Consider the following 19,344-nt stretch of genomic DNA (forward strand, 5'->3'; position numbering starts at 1 on the left):
ATACGTCTGTGATCTCGCTTCAAAGGTTCCAAAAACTGGGAGAAAGCTTGGAACACCTAAACAATACACGTAACTGCATCAAATTTACTGTGAGCATAGAGGAAGACAGCAAACTGCCACCTTGTCAGCATACACGGAAAATCATCTTAACATTTGTCTTTCATGGATCTTCACCACCACCTGGTACAAATATGTGCTGTTGACTTCACTAAATAATCTGGATAAGAGCCTGTCTGACACTGAAAATTGCCAGTCAAATCTGTGCCACCACTTAAAAGGGTTCAGAATAAATCGCTAAAACCAACATCACATTTCCAAGTGAAAGCAGAAATAACACACTGTAAGAGCACAGCCAGGGAAAACCCAGAAAGATAACATTTGTGCTGTCTGTGGACTATTGGCATGTAAGAGAATCTGATTAATAAAGGAATATAGAGTTAATCAGTATTCATACACTTACTGAGGAATTTGACAATTTATATTGAATATGCTGCAAGATTCAGAACATCTGGCAAACACACACATTATTACATCTGGCATACTGTACAACTATACAGAAAAAAAAAAAAAACATGATTACAAGAGCTAATTCTGACTACACAGTCCTGGAAAATAAGCGATAATAGAATGTACTGTAGAAATTAATATCAAATTATGGAAGATAAAACTTTTGCACAGAAAATAACAAACAGCTTCTGTAACAGTGTTTTAAAGAGCTATGGAAATTGACAACATTCTTATTAATGACAGCAGTCAACAGCTGCGCATACTTTTGGATCAAATCCTCACAAAGTAGAAGTGAGTGCACTGGATACGTAAGAGAAATATGCAACTAAACCACTGTCAAACACATGAAAGACCACTGAAAGATTGTAGCCAACTACAAACCCAAACATTTAGATGTTGCACATTACCTGTGCCTTATGGATTCTTCTCTCATATCATCTCCCTTGAACTACATAGGTGGCAGCTGTTCCTTCAGTAAATCCTCCATGCTATTGCCCTTTTCTACATCTCTAGTGACCTCCTCCCCACTTCCTTACCCTTACCCTAGTCTTTCTTCTCATGTCATTTTCTACACCATTGCCCCTCAGTTTAAAACTTTTTTATTTAATTGCACAACAGAGGCCAAATGTCAGCCAAAGCTACTTGCTTGCCGAACAAGTCACTACCGTATTCATAGAAAACTGATCAAAAATTTTAACCACAAAACAACAGCCTACAAAATTTAAATAAAAACAGCAACACAAAAACAGTTTACATATCCTCCTCAGTTTCTGAGGAGAAAAAAACCCAGCATATTCAGTTTTGTGTCACTTATATACAAGCTCCAGTCACATTAATGAGACCACCACCTACGTTCAAAATCAATGTGCAATAACCACACAAAGACGGCAGGTAGAAGCACTAGCAATGGAGGATATATAAAGTGTATCTGGGGATGCGGAAAACAGCACAGTCATTGCCATAATGTGGAAATGGAGTGATTTATCTGACATCAAAATGAGCATGATTGTTACTTTGTAAAACATTGGCTGCTGCTGTGGTTAAAAGTATGCCGTGCATGGCAAAATGACACTATTAACAACTCGCACCAAGGCATCTGTGGTGCACCATGGGCCATAGAAGACAGGTGAATGACAGCCACAGAGATGTGTACGGGCAACAGACGTACAAACACTGAGCAACTGAGTGCTCAGACCCTTGCAGAAGGCACCTGGTTCATGCATTCATGCTGACTGTTGTTCACTGATGATGAAGGCTGGATCTGATTCCTAGTACTGGAACTGGAAGTACACAGAGTGGAGACAGATGGCCTTTTCAAATGAATCACGTTTTATGCTCCGAAATATCTGAAAACGAACACCCTGCAACAATCATTGGAAGGGTCCAGGCCATAGGAGGGAGTATTGTGGTCTAGGGAATGTTTTTGGGGCATTCCCTAGGTGATCTCGTCATTCTGGAAGGTACAATGGATCAACATAAGTATACATCTATCCTTAGGGCATGCATCTATCCCTAGCACAATGGCATCTACCAGCAGGATAATGCAACATGTCACACAGCCTTCATTGTATGCGTATGGTTCAAAGAGCACCAGGATGAGTTTACCATACTCTTCTGGCCACCCAACTCTAAACATTAAAACCCAGTTGACACTCTGTGGGACCATCTCGATCAGGCTGTTCACTCTATGGACCCCTGACTGAGTACATTTGCTGCTGCTGTGATTAAAGTATGCCGTGCACAGCTGGCCACGGAACTGGTGTTGGCATGGCTCCACAGACCTGTTGGACCTTCCAGAACCTCACTGACTCTCTTCCTGCACATTTCCTAGCGGTCTGTAGTTCAAAAGTGGTTATTCAGGCTTTTGATAGGTGACTGGACAGTGTAGAATGATACATATGAAAGGGAATCAGCAATCCTTTTGATCAGTTTCCACACATATTTCATGATGTTCTTACAATTTTCTGGAGTTTTATTTTGCTCCATGATATCTGCTTTTATTTGAGCTCAAACTAGTTTGATGGTGTTGTAATGACAGTGGTACAGCGGCCTGTATCATTTCACTCACCCCAGAAATTCCACATTTCATATATTCTGTTGATAATCCATTTTATTGTCTTTCAATCAGCTGACTATTTCATCTCTCCCTGCAGCAGTTGTTGGTGTTTTATTTAATTGTACGAAATGTTATGGCACTTTGTCCATTACAGAAACACTATCAGAACTGACATTTGGTGGCAAACAAGTAACAAATCAGTTTGTAAATGAATTTGTGTTCATTTCCTTGTGTTAATTGACCATTCATAGAGCCAGCATGAACAATAATTAGTCAATCTCTCTTACCAGTTGGCACATTGACAGTTCAGGGCACATGTTGTCTGTCCATACGATGGACTGTGCGTGATACACACTGACCGATGTTTTGTCAATCCATTTTACATTCTCTGGATTCACTGCTAGCACCTCAAGCAGGAAATGACATAGTCTGCATGTCACAATGTCTCAGCATTCCATTGGTACCTTTCTTCTTCCTGAGAATCTTTTCCACTGGAAGCCATTTTAAAAAAACACACAGTGGAGAAACTTGTCTTTCTGCCTGTGAACAAACCACTGTGTGACAGTGATGCCACCAACTTTTTTTAATGTCAGGTGCTTATTCCCGCTGTAGCATGCATATATGTTATGCCTGATAGTACTTTTGTCAAAGTTGTCTGTTTCAGTCACACAACATGATCTCTTCCTTGACTTCCCAGGTGTCAAAATAATGGGGCTCCCACCTGAATTTGCAGTCTCTTTGTAAATAGTGACTCTTTTCACTGTCTTTGTAGAAATATTCAGTGCTTCTGTCACGCAGTCAATCACTTTACTCACTGGTATCAAAGGCCCACCATTGTCCCTTTCCCTTTCAAAGTAAACATGCAATCTGGACATAAATTCATATGCTGGAGATTTCAGTGTAGCTCCTTTTCCAAACGTAATGTGAACAAAAACTTATGATCTGAATCGCTGTCGTGGACACACTAACATGTGAAACAAAGCCACATCAATTGTCAGAGCTCTTCTCTCACCATACAGAGTATAGTAAAATCTGTAACAAAGCTTCTGTTGACATGCACTCACACAGGTAAAATTTGGAACAAGTTATGAGAGTGATTCAAACATAGCAGTACACAATGATCGAACACATTGATCAAAGCATCTTTTCATGTTCAACGTGACAACAAAGAGGGCATTAGCACTCATGTCACGAGGTTGCAGAAGCTTCTTGTGGATTTGGACACTGAATTGCAGAAGGCTTGTGTTCTGTCTCTAATGACCTCATTGTCAACGGGACATTAAACACTAATCTCCTCCTCCTCCTCCTCCTAGTGAAATACATACTAATAACTAAAGGGATTAGAGATAGCTGCTGACTGGAGGTAAAGTGCATCTGTCACCACAGCAAGTGGAACAGTTTGGCATTTCACATTATCGGAGTGCCATCAGAGCTCACATGAGTCATCAGGGTGATAGTCAAGTGCTGGATGAACAAGACATGTAAAACTGCATTTGAGTTGGACCAGACTGTGGGCAGTTGACACATGAGGCATTTCAGTATTGCGTTTTCAAACTTTTAATAGTGTGTAGTGAGCCACACTGAGGCAAACCACTTGTCATTTCAATGCCAAACAACAACTGTTCATGAGCATCCATATCATTCAGAAACACCTTCTTACTATTTTGGTACAGAAGGGACATATGTGCATATATTTGATCACTTTCAACACCACACAGAGGTCCTTCAACAAAACAATTCACTCCTTCTTAATAGTCCAAAAATGATTAGAGAACACTCCAACACTCCATGTACACTGTATGCACATTGAGGTGTTTGGTTCCCCCAAAAATCCCTTTTCCCATCATTTCACATTATCAGAGTCACACAGAATACAGTTGGGTGTCATGATCTCTTTTGAGCTCTGATTTTTGGGCAGTAATTAATAGATCGTGAATCAGAATAGCTTCCTCAGTACTGTCATGATAGTTTTACATTGCCATAAGGGTAAAGTGAGTGTTACAAATTGATAATAAGAGCACTTAAATTTAACAAAAAGTAAATATCTTCATCTTCCACATTATATATGCTACTTGATTTTAACAAAAATGTCCTCTACAGAATAGAAAGAATTTTGATTTAGGTTTAAACTTTGCTTTGCTATTTGTCAGACATTTTGTATTATTAGGCAAATGTTCAGAGACTTTTGAGTGTAATACTGGACACCTTTTAAGCCATTGTTAGCTTCAGTGATAAATAATGAAGGACTTCTTATAATATTGTAGCTGTGGATATTACTATTTTTTTCAAATTGTGGTGGACTATTTATCTCGAATTTAAGTAATGAATGTAAATATTGTTAAGGTGTAGTTAGAATGCTATACTTACTTAATAAAGATATACAAAGTCACCTACATAGGTACATGACAATGCACTCTGTACTTTTATTTTCAATGTTAATGCTTCCTTCAAAGAGATGTGAAAATGAGTACTAAATTTCACATGGTTTAAGTTTCTGCAATTCGATTCTTTCGAACAGCATCTCAAGTTGGACCCTTTCCAATGACCAACCAAGCCATTGGAAAGGGCCCAACTAGAGATACTGTTTGAAAGAATTGGAGTTTTTCTTCGAAGGAAGTGTTAACACTGAAGATAAAAATATGAAGTTTATTTTCATATATCTGTGTAATGTGACACTTTATAGCTTTGTAAAGCAAGTGCAGTTGAATTTGTGGATTATGCATCAGCTAAATGGTTAGTTCTGTCAATGTGTTCTAATCAAAGGTCCCCATTCAAGATTCTTTCCCTGACATAAAAGTGATAGACTTCCATGTGCTTTGATTTTCGATGATACATTGGATTTTTAGACAATTTTGCTGTACTTTCACTGTCAATGCAAAGTACAGGGGGTGTCGCTTCCAGTAAGTTCATACAGCAATCTTTGCTCCTTCACTTGCTGTTATTATTTCTGCTTCCATACTGGTTGTTGCTGCTGCCTTCTGTAACTGACTAGTCCATGATACTGTCCTATGACTCAGAGTTGCGACAACACTTGTCATTGAATGTCTCATGTTTTTGTCACCAGCGTAATTAGCATCAGTGTAGACCTTTAGACCTTCTTTGTTCTTGTAGATAATTGTGTGATCCACTGTATTCTTCACCGAGCGAGGTGGCGCAGTGGTTAGACACTGAACTCGCATTCGGGAGGACGACGGTTCAATCCCGCGTCCGGCCATCCTGATTTAGGTTTCCCGTGATTTCCCTAAATCGCTCCAGGCAAATGCCGGGATGGTTCCTTTCAAAGGGCACGGCCGACTTCCTTCCCCGTCCTTCCTTAATCCGATGAGACCGATGACCTCGCTGTCTGGTCTCCTTCCCCGAAACACCCAACCCCCCCCCCCCCCCCATTGTATTCTTCAGTTATCCAAAAATTCATTTCACTTGATTCCAGTCTTACACCGTAGGATCTTCCATGGCTGTAGGTGATTTGTTCACTGGGAAAGCATTGTCTGGATGTAAGACCATAGTCAAATACATAAGACACCATACAGCTTTGAGCTTCGCAATGAGGAACTTTGGTTGTGATCTTTTCTTTAACATTATCTTCTTTGCACCAAACTGAAGTAGAAACTCCATTAGACTCAGCCATTCCAAATCTTTCCAGAATTTTCTTAGTATAGTCCTCCTGGTTGATTGCTATCAATCCATCTTCATTTTGCTATTATCTTCATACCCAAAAAGTTATTGAAAGACCCTTTACTTATGTGAAATTCCGACTTCAACATTTCATGAACTCTTCAGTATCTTCTCTGTTGCTACTGACAATTAAACCATCATCAACATAGATTGCAATATATAAACAGTTCTTGTTGCTCTGACAGTGGAAGAGATATGGATCAGCCCCACTGTTTTTAAATCCAGTTTTCAGCATGAAGTCTATGAAACATTTGCTTCAATAGTGCAGTGCCCATTCAAGACTATACAGACTTTGCTTCAGTAAACATACACATTCAGCATCATCTTCAAAACTTTCATGTTGTTCATCTTTGAGTAAACCATTGAGAAAATCTGTTTTGATGTCAAACTGGTCTAAATGTATTTTCTCTGGAACAGCTACTGCCAACAGGATTCAAATAACATCATAACATGCAACAGAGCCAAATGTTACTTTATAGTAAATTCCCTGTCCCTTTGCCACAAGTTGGCCCTTAAAGCAAACATTCCCATTTTCTGTAGTTTTCTTGTGTAACACTTATCAGTTCTATGAAGTCTGTGCACCACTTGAACACTCAACTACTACCCAAATATTATTCTCTTTCAGGGACTTCAGTTCTTCATGAATGACCTCTAGCCACTGCATTTTACAACTAGACTGCAAATCTTCAGCTTGGATCCTTGTCCCTGATGACAGGGTTTTCAGCCAAGTACACATAATCTCCACCAGTCATCCATTCTGGCTTCCTCTTTTCACATGTGCTTCTTCGTTTCTCACTTAATACCTGACTTCCTCTGGAACTTGATGTCGTATCCAAATCTATTTCCTCTTCACTTAAACCTGCATCCTCTTGTCATGGCTGACTTTTTCTGACCCCTTTTCCTCATCACAAATCTGAATAGGTTGACTCTGTCAATTGGTTTCATTATGAGCAACTTCAAATTCAGTGATACTGGTGTGCAGATTGCATACAACTTCAGTCTTGAGGTTTACATAGTGACTTACCACAACCTTCCTCCAAGATGGAATCCAGAGCCTAAAGCATCTCTGTCATTCAAATACCAAACATAATGTCCATGCACAGCCTTGTCATCAAACTTTGAATGAAAATTCTTGTTTACCTGCTCATAACACTCTGTTCTAAGGATTCTCAGATTATTCAGATTGCCTACTGGTCGTCCATACCAGGGTTCACAAGGAGGTTTGTTTTCAATAGAGGTCTTCGCAGTGTTTTTGAAAAAGTATTTAGCAGTATTGCAAGTTTCTCCCTTCCACAGTTGGCAGTTTACTAGGGCTCAACATAGAACGAACACACACCACAGTGGATTGCTTTTGTCTTTCTGCAACAACTGGACGTTTGATAATGTGGCTGTTTGTCTTAGCTTCATTCAAGACCTGTTCCAGAATTGTGCTGACTCCACTCTTTTGCTTCAGGAAGAGAATTTCATGAAATTTGGTAAAATCATCTTTAAAACATACGCAGCAGTGACCTTTTCTGAGAGTCTCTATGTAGATCCATTTACACTAGCATGGATTTCTTCACCAGTAACCAATATTCAATTCATTCAGTTTCTGAATGACAGTTGATGCATTTTTCCCAGTGCACATCCATCGCATAATTCTTCTTTGCACCCTTCTGCATTAATGTTCATCTGCTTCAAGATACTTTTCATGCTTTTTCCTTTTGTGTTGATGGCTGAATGTCTCATGACAAACTTACAGCATTTTCAGTGACATCACCAAATTCATTTGAACTGGTTATGCTGGTGTAGCAACACATGTCAAGAACAAAGAGACCATGGTTGATGTGATCAGTCATCATCATTTTTCCAGTCACTTTGTTTTAAAATCCTTTTCATACTGCTGCTTTTACAGAGATCAAGTGAGCACTTTCTTCAGGAACATAAAGCGCATCTTTCAGTTCAGCATTTTTTCTGGCATTATTCAACTGCATTTGGACCTTTCACAGTTTCCTGTTCATGAGCCAACATGCTTACACCTATTTTCCCAATTGACATTTTTTGAGCAACAGTGAATTTACTATAAGATACAAAATATTTGCAGTGACGTGATTTCTGCTGCCACTGTAGCAGTACCAACTGTCAACTGCAATACAGTTATTGACTGAGGCACCGAAAGCATGTGGTAAAATGCAACGTTCTTCTCAGGCTGATTGATGCAAATGCTATTGTCTGTCTTTTTTATTGGACATTCTGCTGCACAGTGGTCTACCTGCTCACATTTATAAGGGAATTTTTGTTTTGAACATTCCATATTATTTTTCAATTTTTCTCTATCGTCATTTTTATTTCGCTGAATTTTCTTCTCAGGTCCACTGTGTCCAACAAATGCAGCTGATTCACCTGTACTTTGGTCATGCAGTTCAACTGTGCATAATTTTTCAATCAAAAGGTTTACACTTTGATTTTCAGTCTGAGTCATATCCCACAAGTTTTTAAAATTACCATATTCTATGCCTAGCATGGATAAAATTCTACAATTTAAAATTCTTTCAGGAAATCGGCCATGCCCTTTCAAAGGAACCATCGTGGCATTTGCCTGAAATGATTTAGGGAAATCACGGAAAGCCTAAATCAGCATGGCCGGAGACTGGTTTGAACTGTCATCCACCTGAATGCGAGTCCAGTGTGCTAACCACTGCACCACCCTGCTTGGTGTTTCACTAGAAAGATGAGCATTATCAAAGATTACTATGTTTCTATTTATAAAATGTAAGCAGCTTTGGTATTTAATAATCTGTAAACTGAACCACTGTACACCATTTTTACAGAAATCATGCCAATTGTCTATTCTACAGAGGATTAGCTAACTACTAAATTCGAACAAGAATGTCTTACCATATAATTATATACAAATATATCTTTGGAGCCTGGCTGCATTTTGTTATCATTAACATCTCCAATGACAACAGTTAGTGTGCTGGTCCCTGACATGGCAGGATTTCCAGAATCCTTTATTACAATTGGAATCAAATATTCTTTCTGCTGCTCTCGGTCAAATGATCGAAGGGATGAGACAACTGCCATGCCATCACCATTAGCACCCTCTGTTGAGAAAATATATATGACATTAAGATTCATTACCAGTTACATAGTTCAAAATTACTTCTGAAGTTGTTGAACACCATGACTAATATTATCATAGATCAACAGCAGTCTTATAATTGGTGATGCACCAGTAAAGTAAATTCATAATTGATATTACAAATTTAGGATCTCCCAAAAGTTAAAACATTTTATTTTATTTTTACATTGATTAATCTTTAAATGCTATTTTTTTCTTTTCTTGAGAGCTGCATTTAGGATGAAGGATATTTGAAGCAAATGGACTAAAATTTCTATGTTTCTCTCATTACAAATCATTTTTGGGCCATACTGTTTCTAGGACACGGAAACACTTCTATCACTTGATCATTAATCTTTGTCACTATTAAAATGTCCCCACTACTGCCCTAAACACATTTTCAGAATATTCATTTATGAGCTGAGAAGTTTTTAAGCTTGTATCCAAGACACCATATTTAATGTAACTGCTTAATTTACTTGTAGAGTGGTGCATTTATGAACAACAAACCCTGTGTAGTTTACTTAGCTCAGTCACGTGATGATCTGGGTCATGGGAGCTTGGCGCATAACTAAAGATGCAAGACACTACTCTGAGATCTCTTCAAAATTGTATTATTCTTCTCACATAACTCACATTAGCCTATCATAACACTGACTCCAAAACAAAATCAAATCAATAATTCAGCCACCAGTTACGTATGCATGAGCTGTTTATAAAATTTTTAATATTATAGAAGCATATATTATTGTCAACACTTCAAGTTTTAATGAAAACTATTAATTTGTGAAGTGTTACATACTTTTTGTAGCCTGAAATTTCAGTCTTAATGTTAGAGGATATTACTGTTCACAAATATCCATAAATAATTAATAAAGTACATAATTTACAACTGAGATAGCTAGAGGTGGAGCCGGTCCACACCCACACCGGCATGATGGCCAACTCAAAGGTCTGCTGCCATCTCTGCATAAGGTTTAGTTTCACTAAAGTGAGGTGTTGCAGGCTGTGGGTACTGCGCACATCTGGTTAAGGTTAACCATTCATATGGGCTCATCTGGAGATAGATTGGGTTGAAAGTCAAACAAAGGGTAGTAGTTGGAAGGGCAGAGGGAAAAAGTGCCAAGGCAAGCGCCAAAGGAGAAAAAACCTCTGTGATAGTTAGGTCAGGTAGTAAGAGCAGTAGCGGATGTCTTGCTGCCTGCGATAGGTCATGCAAGGATGGATTAAGTTAGAAGCGAGTATCATACAAGCAGATACCATGTCAAGCCATATGTTCATCACAAGAGATCAGTCCGTGATGGTGCTGCGGCACGATGTGCTGTGGTTTAGGCTGGGAGAGCCCCCTGCCGCACTGCGTCAGTGGCGACTCCGGCGCGGCCGCCAGCATGGTGCACATCTCTTGCACTTGTGGCACCTGCTGTGTAACTGCTGGCAGCGGGTCCCCCACGCCACTCTCACTGGCAAAGTATTGTGGCTGAATGATGGTAGTGGGAGTTTTCTTCTCACGTTTCGGTTGTGTCTTCATTTGGTGGCGCTTGCGGCACCGTTATCACGTCTTCTTGGTTTGCGCCTTGTCTTCAGCGCAGCCATCGCTGGTGAAAGCCAGGCAGCCACATCAGTTTGCAACATGTGGCCCACCGCAGTGAGCACAAGTTGGCACCTGTTATCTTCATCTGTCACAGGCAGGGTGTCGTGCGCACCAGTGAACTTTACGCACCACATCAAGTTGCGGCAGTATTTAGCCACATGCCCTTCAGCTTGGCATCTGAAGCACTGTGGCTTAGGGTCCATGCCTAGGGGGAGAGAGCTTCGATGGTCACAGGAGAGCCTAAGAGCTTCCCCATCCCAAAGATGTTGATGCCATCCATTCCCATTTCCACTATGACGATGTACAGCGGCGGTCTCTTCTTATTTGTCCAATTGTGCAGCTTAGTAGTTGCATCCTGGAATCCAGCATGTGACAGCCCCTCTTGGACCATCTTCTCATCAAAGATCCAAGGCAGCCCCCTGATCAGGGCCTTGGAGTGCTTCTCGCGCTGTTTCAGTGCAGTCGTCTTCTCCACTGTTGGTGGATCAACAATGTGGGCAGCCACAGCGTCCTTCAGTGCATGGTGGTCGACCATGCTGGCTGCCTGCAGCCGGACAATGGCGTCTGAGTCCAGAAACTCTATGCCTACTTCTTCCTTGCAGCAGTTGGCTATGATATCATACATCTGTGCCCATGACCCTCTACTGCACAGAATGTACAGAGGGGGGACAGGTGTACAATGTTCATCGTGCTTCCGTTCCACATTCATAGTGGGTTGCAGTGTCGAAGGCTTCTTCTCTGTGTTTGCCTTCTTCTTCTGCCCATTCTGTGATGTGAGGACATGACAATTTTGCAGTGTTGTACGAGGTGCATTCAAGTTCTAAGGCCTCCGATTTTTTTTTCTAATTAACTACTCACCCGAAATCGATGAAACTGGCGTTACTTCTCGACGTAATCGCCCTGCAGACGTACACATTTTTCACAACGCTGACGCCATGATTCCATGGCAGCGGCGAAGGCTTCTTTAGGAGTCTGTTTTGACCACTGGAAAATCGCTGAGGCAATAGCAGCACGGTTGGTGAATGTGCGGCCACAGAGAGTGTCTTTCATTGTTCGAAAAAGCCAAAAGTCACTAGGAGCCAGGTCAGGTGAGTAGGGAGCATGAGGAATCACTTCAAAGTTGTTATCACGAAGAACCTGTTGCGTAACGTTAGCTCGATGTGCGGGTGTGTTGTCTTGGTGAAACAGCACATGCGCAGCCCTACCCGGACGTTTTTGTTGCAGTGCAGGAAGGAATTTGTTCTTCAAAACATTTTCGTAGGATGCACCTGTTACCGTAGTGCCCTTTGGAATGCAATTGGTAAGGATTACGTCCTTGCTGTCCCAGAACATGGACACCATCATTTTTTCAGCACTGGCGGTTACCCGAAATTTTTTTGGTGGCGCTGAATCTGTGTGCTTCCATTGAGCTGACTGGCGCTTTGTTTCTGGATTGAAAAATGGCATCCACGTCTCATCCATTGTCACAACCGACGAAAAGAAAGTCCCATTCATGCTGTTGTTGCGCATCAACATTGCTTGGTAACATGCCACAAGGGCAGCCATGTGGTCATCCGTCAGCATTCGTGGCACCCACCTGGATGACACTTTTCGCATTTTCAGCTCGTCATGCAGGATTGTGTGCACAGAACCCACAGAAATGCCAACTCTGGAGGCGATCTGTTCAACAGTCATTCGGCGATCCCCCAAAACAATTCTCTCCACTTTCTCGATCATGTCGTCAGACCGGCTTGTGCGAGCCCGAGGTTGTTTCGGTTTGTTGTCACACGATGTTCTGCCTTCATTAAACTGTCACACCCACGAACGCACTTTCGACACATCCATAACTCCATCACCACATGTCTCCTTCAACTGTTTGATGAATTTCAATTGGTTTCACACCACGCAAATTCAGAAAACGAATGATTGCACGCTGTTCAAGTAAGGGAAACGTCACCATTTTAAGTATTTAAAACAGTTCTCATTCTCGCCGCTGGCGGTAAAATTCCATCTGCTGTACGGCCTCATTTTAAAACAATGTGCATGTTTCTATCTCTTTCCAGTCTGGAGAAAAAAAATCGGAGGCCTTAGAACTTGAATGCACCTCGTAATAATGACACACAACAATTTGTTTAGCGTCACACCACAATCCAAGCAAAGCCTCACAGCTCTTCTTCAGGCCAAGCACAGGTAGCGTGCTTCACCAGTGATGTATGTGCCTCCGCTGCTCAAGCGCAACTTTAGTTTTCATATTGATAATTTACATATACCCATTCCAAAATTTGTACTGACATCTTCACAAAGATTATACATAAGTCTTTACATTTCTGCATGTATGATTTCTCCAATATGTTTTTCAGTGTTCCTAAAAGTTTAACGAAAAGATACTGAAACAATGAGTATCTTTGGTTTATGAAAAACTAGTAATGAAAAGTAACATCTAATGAAAACATACATTAACACAAAATAATTATGAAACATACGAAATACATTTAAATACAATTCAGCAAACTGAACAAGACATCTTTCGTGAGTAAAATGATGTAAGCATGAAAAAAATAATCTCAGTGTAAGGTATGTTACTAATCATGAATCATAGTATTCAATTATAATTTTGTGTTGGCAGTTTTATTGCACTATTCATAAAGCTGGTGTTACATTTCATTCAAGATCTGATATGAGCACCTCTTCACTAGTAGTGACCAAGTAAAATGGAACACTAAAGAGAGTACCATGAGCAAGCTGAATGGAATTTTTTATTGGCAAAAAATTTGTATAAGTTCAATAATCTTGCTTGTTACCGAAAGTACAATGGACTTTATATTGAATCTCTCTGGCTCATGCCAGAAGCAGAGATTCAAGTGAGATTGTTCTCAATGTCTTCTCTGAACATTATTTCAAGCAGATTGCAAACTGACTCATTAAGGCAATGACTTTGACCTCCTAGTAATTAACAGACATAAATTTTAAGAGTTTGTTAACACAGAGGAAAATATCAGTGATCATAAGGCTGTTATAGTGTTAATGACTACAGGTGCTGCAAGGAAAGGGTTAATTAACGTTGCTTCCAGAAACTTTCAAGAGATAGTTTCTGTTTGCTTTCAAGTGTCTGCCAGTCTGTCTTTCAGTATTTCTTTTACATTCTCCCATACATCAAACAAACCTATGATCATTTGTGCTGCCATTCTTTGTAAATGTTCAATATCCCCCATTAGTCCTACTTGGTACAGGTCCCACACAATTGAGCAATGTTCTAGGACGGTTTGCACATGTATGTTTTGGATGCTTTCTCCTTTGTAGACTGATTGCAGTTCCCCAATAATGAACTGTACTTTACCTACAACTGAGCCTGTGTGATTGTTCCCTTTCTTATCCCTACAAATTGTTACACTCAACAGTATTAGGAAAAGTATAGATAGCTACTCACTGTAAAGATGACCCATTGAGTTACAGACAGGCACAACAAAAAGACTGTTACACATTAAACATTCTTCAGCAAAGAAAACACACACAAATTCCCACAAGCAAGCACACCTCATCCACACGACTGCTACCACTGTCAGCTCTGACCAGGAAGCGACTGTTAGGTGAATAGCAACCTGGAGCAGAACGAGGACTGGGGAGGGATAGCAGGTTATGGGTGGGGGAGGAAAGAAGAGTGCTGTCTGGCAGGGAGTGCAGGGACTAGATCACAACCTGGTGAGATTACAAAGCACAGTGTCAGGAGTTGGGGTGTTGGGGGAAAGACTGGGGAGCAGAAAATGAGAGGTACAGGGGGAGGGAGGGGGGAGGGGGAGAACAGGTCTGTGCATTCGCAGAGGGAAGAAATCAGTGTGGGGTACACCAAAAGGGAGAAGGTGATAGGACAGAGGGGGTGGAAACTGTTGTGTGGAGGATGTGGGGACAGTAGTTTACTGTAGATTGGAGCCAGGATAATTTTCACACTGGAGAATGTGTTGTAAGGATAACTTCCATCTTCACAGTTAACAAAAGTTGGTGGTGGAGTGGAGGATCCACATGGCTAGGTTGAGAAGCAGCCATTGAAATCAGGCATGTTATTTTCTGCTCCATATTGTGGCACAGGGTGGTCTACTTTGCTGTTGGCCCCAGACTGGCAGTGGCTGCTCATCCTGGTTGGCAGTCATACCAATATAGAAAGCTGTGCAATGGTTGCAACAGAGCTGGTATACAAAACGGCTGCTAGGGTAAGATAAGCCTTTCACAGGACTCGAATAGGAAGTGCTGGGTGAGTGGACTGGGCAAGTCTTGCAACTGGGTCTTCCACAGGGATACGATCCTGTGGCAAGAGATTGGGATTGGGAGTGGCATAAGGATGGACTATAATGTTGTGGAGGTTGAGTGGGTGGCAGAACACCACTTTAGGAGGGGTGGGAAGGATATTGGGTAGGATATCCATCATTCCAGGGCATGATGATAGATAATCCAACCCCTGATGAAGGATGTGGTTCAGTTGTTCCAGTATGGGGTGGTACTGAGTGATGATGGGGGGGGGGGGGGGGCACTCTTTCGCAGCTGGCTCTTGGAGCTGGTGGGAGGATTGGGGGGGTGTGGGGAAATGACACAGGAAACCTGTTTGTGGACTAGGTCCAGGGGATAGTGGTCTGTCTGTGAAGGCCTTGGTGACTTTCAGCTTCCTGGGAAAGGGAGTTCTTGTCATTGCAGATACACCAATACATGGGAGGGATTTTGTGATGTGGAAGGGATGGCAGCTGTCAAAATGCAGGTACTGTTCATGGTTGATGGGTTTAATGTGGACAGAGGTGGGGCTGGAACCAACAGAGAAGTGGAGTTCAAGTCCAGGAAGGTGGCACACTGGGTTGAGGAGAACAAGGTGAAGTGGATGGGAGAGAAGGGTTTAAGGTTGTGAAGGAATGAAGATAGGGTATCTAAGCCTTTATTTGTACACATTCCCTTCAGAGGAGAAGTAGTTATGTGTTATGATAAAGTTATATGTACGAGGAATGAGGTAGTGGGTCTGGAGTCCAAAGAACAGTGGTCAATTGCAGCAAGATCGATGGTATGAGGGACATTGGTATGTACAGAAATGGCGTCAGCAGTGGCCAGTAGGGAACCAGGGGGTAAAGGGTTGGGAATGGTAGGGAGTCAATGAAGGAAATGGTTGGTATATTTGACGTGGGCGGCTAGATTATGGACAACTGGTTGGAAACATTGGTCAATGACAGCTGAAGTCCTTTCTGTCGGGGAACAATAACCATCTACAATGAGGCAACCAGGACTGTGTGGTTTCTGAATTTTGGGGAGCATGTGAAAGAGTGGGGTGTCATTGGGGTGAGGAGGGAAATTGATTCAGGGGAAAGATTCTGGGAAGGGTCTACGGCTTTAAGCAGGGATTTGAGATTATGTTGAACTTCTGGGATGGGATCACTCTGGAAGAGTTTATAGGTGGATAATTCAGACAACTGACAAAGGTCTTTTGCCAATTAGTCACTCCAACTTATCACGATAGTGGTGGAGCCTTTGTCAGCAAGGAGGATAATTATGACAGGACCTGTTCTGAGACTGTGTATGACTGCTCTTTCCTCTGCTTAAAGATTAGTGTTCTAAGGAAAGGACCTGCAAAAGAATGGTGAGGCAAGGTTGGAGGTAAGGGATCCCTGGAAGGTGATCAGGGGGTGTTTAGATGGGGAAGGGGGTCATGGTTGGGTGGTGTTATGAACTGGGAGAGGCAAGCTTCAGTGTAGGAATTAGGTTGTCTTTGTTTGGAGGGATTGCTGGTGAAGATGCGTTTCGATTGCAGCAACCAGGAGAACAAGAGTAGGCTTTTGACAAGTCCAATACAGTTAAATTTGGGTGTAGTGCTAAAGGTGAAGCTTTTGGGAAGAACTGAAACTTCTTTGTTTTTGCAGTAACAGTTTTATAAGGGACAGGGATTAGCAGAATATGAAAAGGTGAAGGTTATTGTGAAAGGAGGCGCAGGATCCAGAGAATGGAATTTTTATGGTTAGGCCATTTGGGGAACTGTTTCAGTTATTGTGATCATTTCTCAGTTTTGGTTGCTGATAACTTGATACCAGTGCCTATGAGTTTAATTTGTACACCACAGCACTGAAGATGTTCACTATGTGATTGAAAATAAAGTTTGCTATCAATAAACTATCAATATTATGGCCAATGCTGACCTTCTTTTTAATTTAACAATTAAGAATGTCGACAACCAACAACAAAGTACTGGAAATATTTTCTTTATTTTTTTTTTCTTTTTTGGTGAAGAGATTCATTGTATAAGCATTCACATGAACAGTCACTGAATAATTTGGATCAATAGGAAATAATATAGACATGGGAGACTTATTTAGCATAGTGAAACAAGCACAGGAAACGTTAGTGATGAACTTGTAAAACAGGAAAAACTAATGAATGAATTACAACAAGATGATAATAATGACACGCTGTCACTGTTAAGGGAAATGAGCAATGATAATAAAGATCAGTTAATAAAAATGAGCAATGACAATAAGGATCAGTTAATAAAAATGAGTAAAACCCAGTTCATAAAACTCAGTCAGTCAACAGGAACATTATTTGATTGTGTCAGAAAAATACAGCTCAATTAAATAATGATAACAAATGACCAGTTCATAAAACTCAGTCAGTCAACAGGAACATTATTTGATTGTGTCAGAAAAATACAGCTCAATTAAATGATAATAACAACCAGTTCACAGAAATTGGTTATTATTGAGGATTGTGTCAGTAAAACTAAAACTCAAATCAATTATATTAATCAAAAAAATTGATAGATTAGGTGTTTGAGTAGAATCTGTGGAGTCCAAAATCAAAGTAATTGAACTCAAATTAAATAATGAAGTTAAAAATGTCAAAGATGAGATCACTGAAGAGAGGGAGAAAAACAAAATTGCTTTCAAAAATGTACATCAGAAAATACGTATTGTGAACAAAAATGTAGTCAAATTTTGACTTTGGAAACTAATGTTGACACCAAACAGGCACTTGTTGAAAGCAGTTTTGTTGACAGGTGAAAACAGTAACAGCAAATTCACAGAAAATGTAAAATTAAGTAGCAACAAAACTAGCAACCTAGAAAGTATAGTGTTTCTGTTTTGTGTAAAAAAGTTGAAGAATTGTCTAATGATGATGATAATCAAAATTTTAATACCAATGTTGGCACCATGTTTTGCAACACTCCAGTGAAAAACCTTTCAGGCAAAAGTAGTTTACATCCTGTAGATTTTCTGCAGTATTGCAGAGACAGTTTTGTGTCTAATATGACTGATACTAAGAAAATCAAGTTTGTCAAGAAGTTTCAAGAAGGTCAGCATTAAGCTGGGCTACTAATGACGACATAACCTACGCAGAATTTGAGAAAGGATTTTTAGGTCGATTTTGGTCAAGGTTGGAAAAAACAGAGAAATACAGCTACAACAGACACACATATTTTGAAAGATTCAGTAATCATAACTGGCACAGTAAGAATCCCAACAGGAAGGAACATAGTAATCACAACCATAAAAATTATCATTGGAAGGAACATAATAGAGTAAGTGGAAAAAATTTCAGTGTAGGAAGCAACATAGGTGCAGCAAAGAGAGAAAGAAAAGAAAGAAGTTATATGTAATTGTTCCACAATGCAAAAAAATGAATGTTGTAGAAACAAAATGATTTTAAATAACTATTCAGTTATACTTTTTCGTACATTTTTGTGCAAAGCACTTAGATTGGTAAGTTATTACTTTTGCTTGTGCTGTGTTACTTTTCTACTGGTTGTAAATAAATGATGGTTTGTATGTTATTATGTTCTACACGAAGTGCAAGTCTCAATCAATTCCTGAGCATTTATTCATTTCAGTATAATTTTCTTTGTGGTATACAATACATTGAATGTCATAATGACAGATTTGGAATCTGTAACATGTTAATGAGGAAATGAGTGCTATGCTACTGTCATGATGTTTCTGCATAGTGAGTTTATTGTTACTGATGATGTTTGGTGGTGAATTGTAAGATGAGAATATCTTGTGAGAAGTGAAAATTAATGAAAATGTTCAGATGGTTCAAATGGCTCTGAGCACTATGGGACTTAACATCTGAGGTCATCAGTCCCATAGAACTTAGAACTACTTAAGCATAACTAATCTAAGGACATCACACACATCCATGCCCGAGACAGGATTCGAACCTGCGACCTTAGCGGTCGCGCAGTTCCATACTGAAGTGCCTAGTGCCTAGCGCCTAGCTCTTCATTCGCACGAAGTAATGGCCGCTATCGACAGGGGATCTCAAGTTGATTCTGTATTTCTAGATTTCCGGAAAGCTTTTGACACCGTTCCTCACAAGTGACTTCTAATCAAGCTGCGGGCCTATGGGGTATCGTCTCAGTTGTGCGACTGGATTTGTGATTTCCTGTCAGGAAGGTCGCAGTTCGTAGTAATA

At 40.4% G+C, this 19,344-nt stretch overlaps 1 protein-coding gene across 1 annotated transcript in view; it reads right to left on the bottom strand.

The window, feature by feature from the left end:
• LOC126263300 (neural-cadherin-like) overlaps nt 1-19,344 on the bottom strand; it is a 420,924-nt gene that overhangs the window by 197,800 nt on the left and 203,780 nt on the right. Inside the window, exon 12 of the mRNA XM_049960388.1 lies at nt 9,116-9,324. Coding sequence (XP_049816345.1) covers nt 9,116-9,324 — 209 coding nt within the window. The remainder of the gene's footprint in view (nt 1-9,115; nt 9,325-19,344) is intronic.

The sequence above is a fragment of the Schistocerca nitens genome, chromosome 6 (assembly GCF_023898315.1).
Source record: "Schistocerca nitens isolate TAMUIC-IGC-003100 chromosome 6, iqSchNite1.1, whole genome shotgun sequence".
NCBI classification, from domain to species: Eukaryota; Metazoa; Arthropoda; class Insecta; order Orthoptera; family Acrididae; genus Schistocerca; species Schistocerca nitens.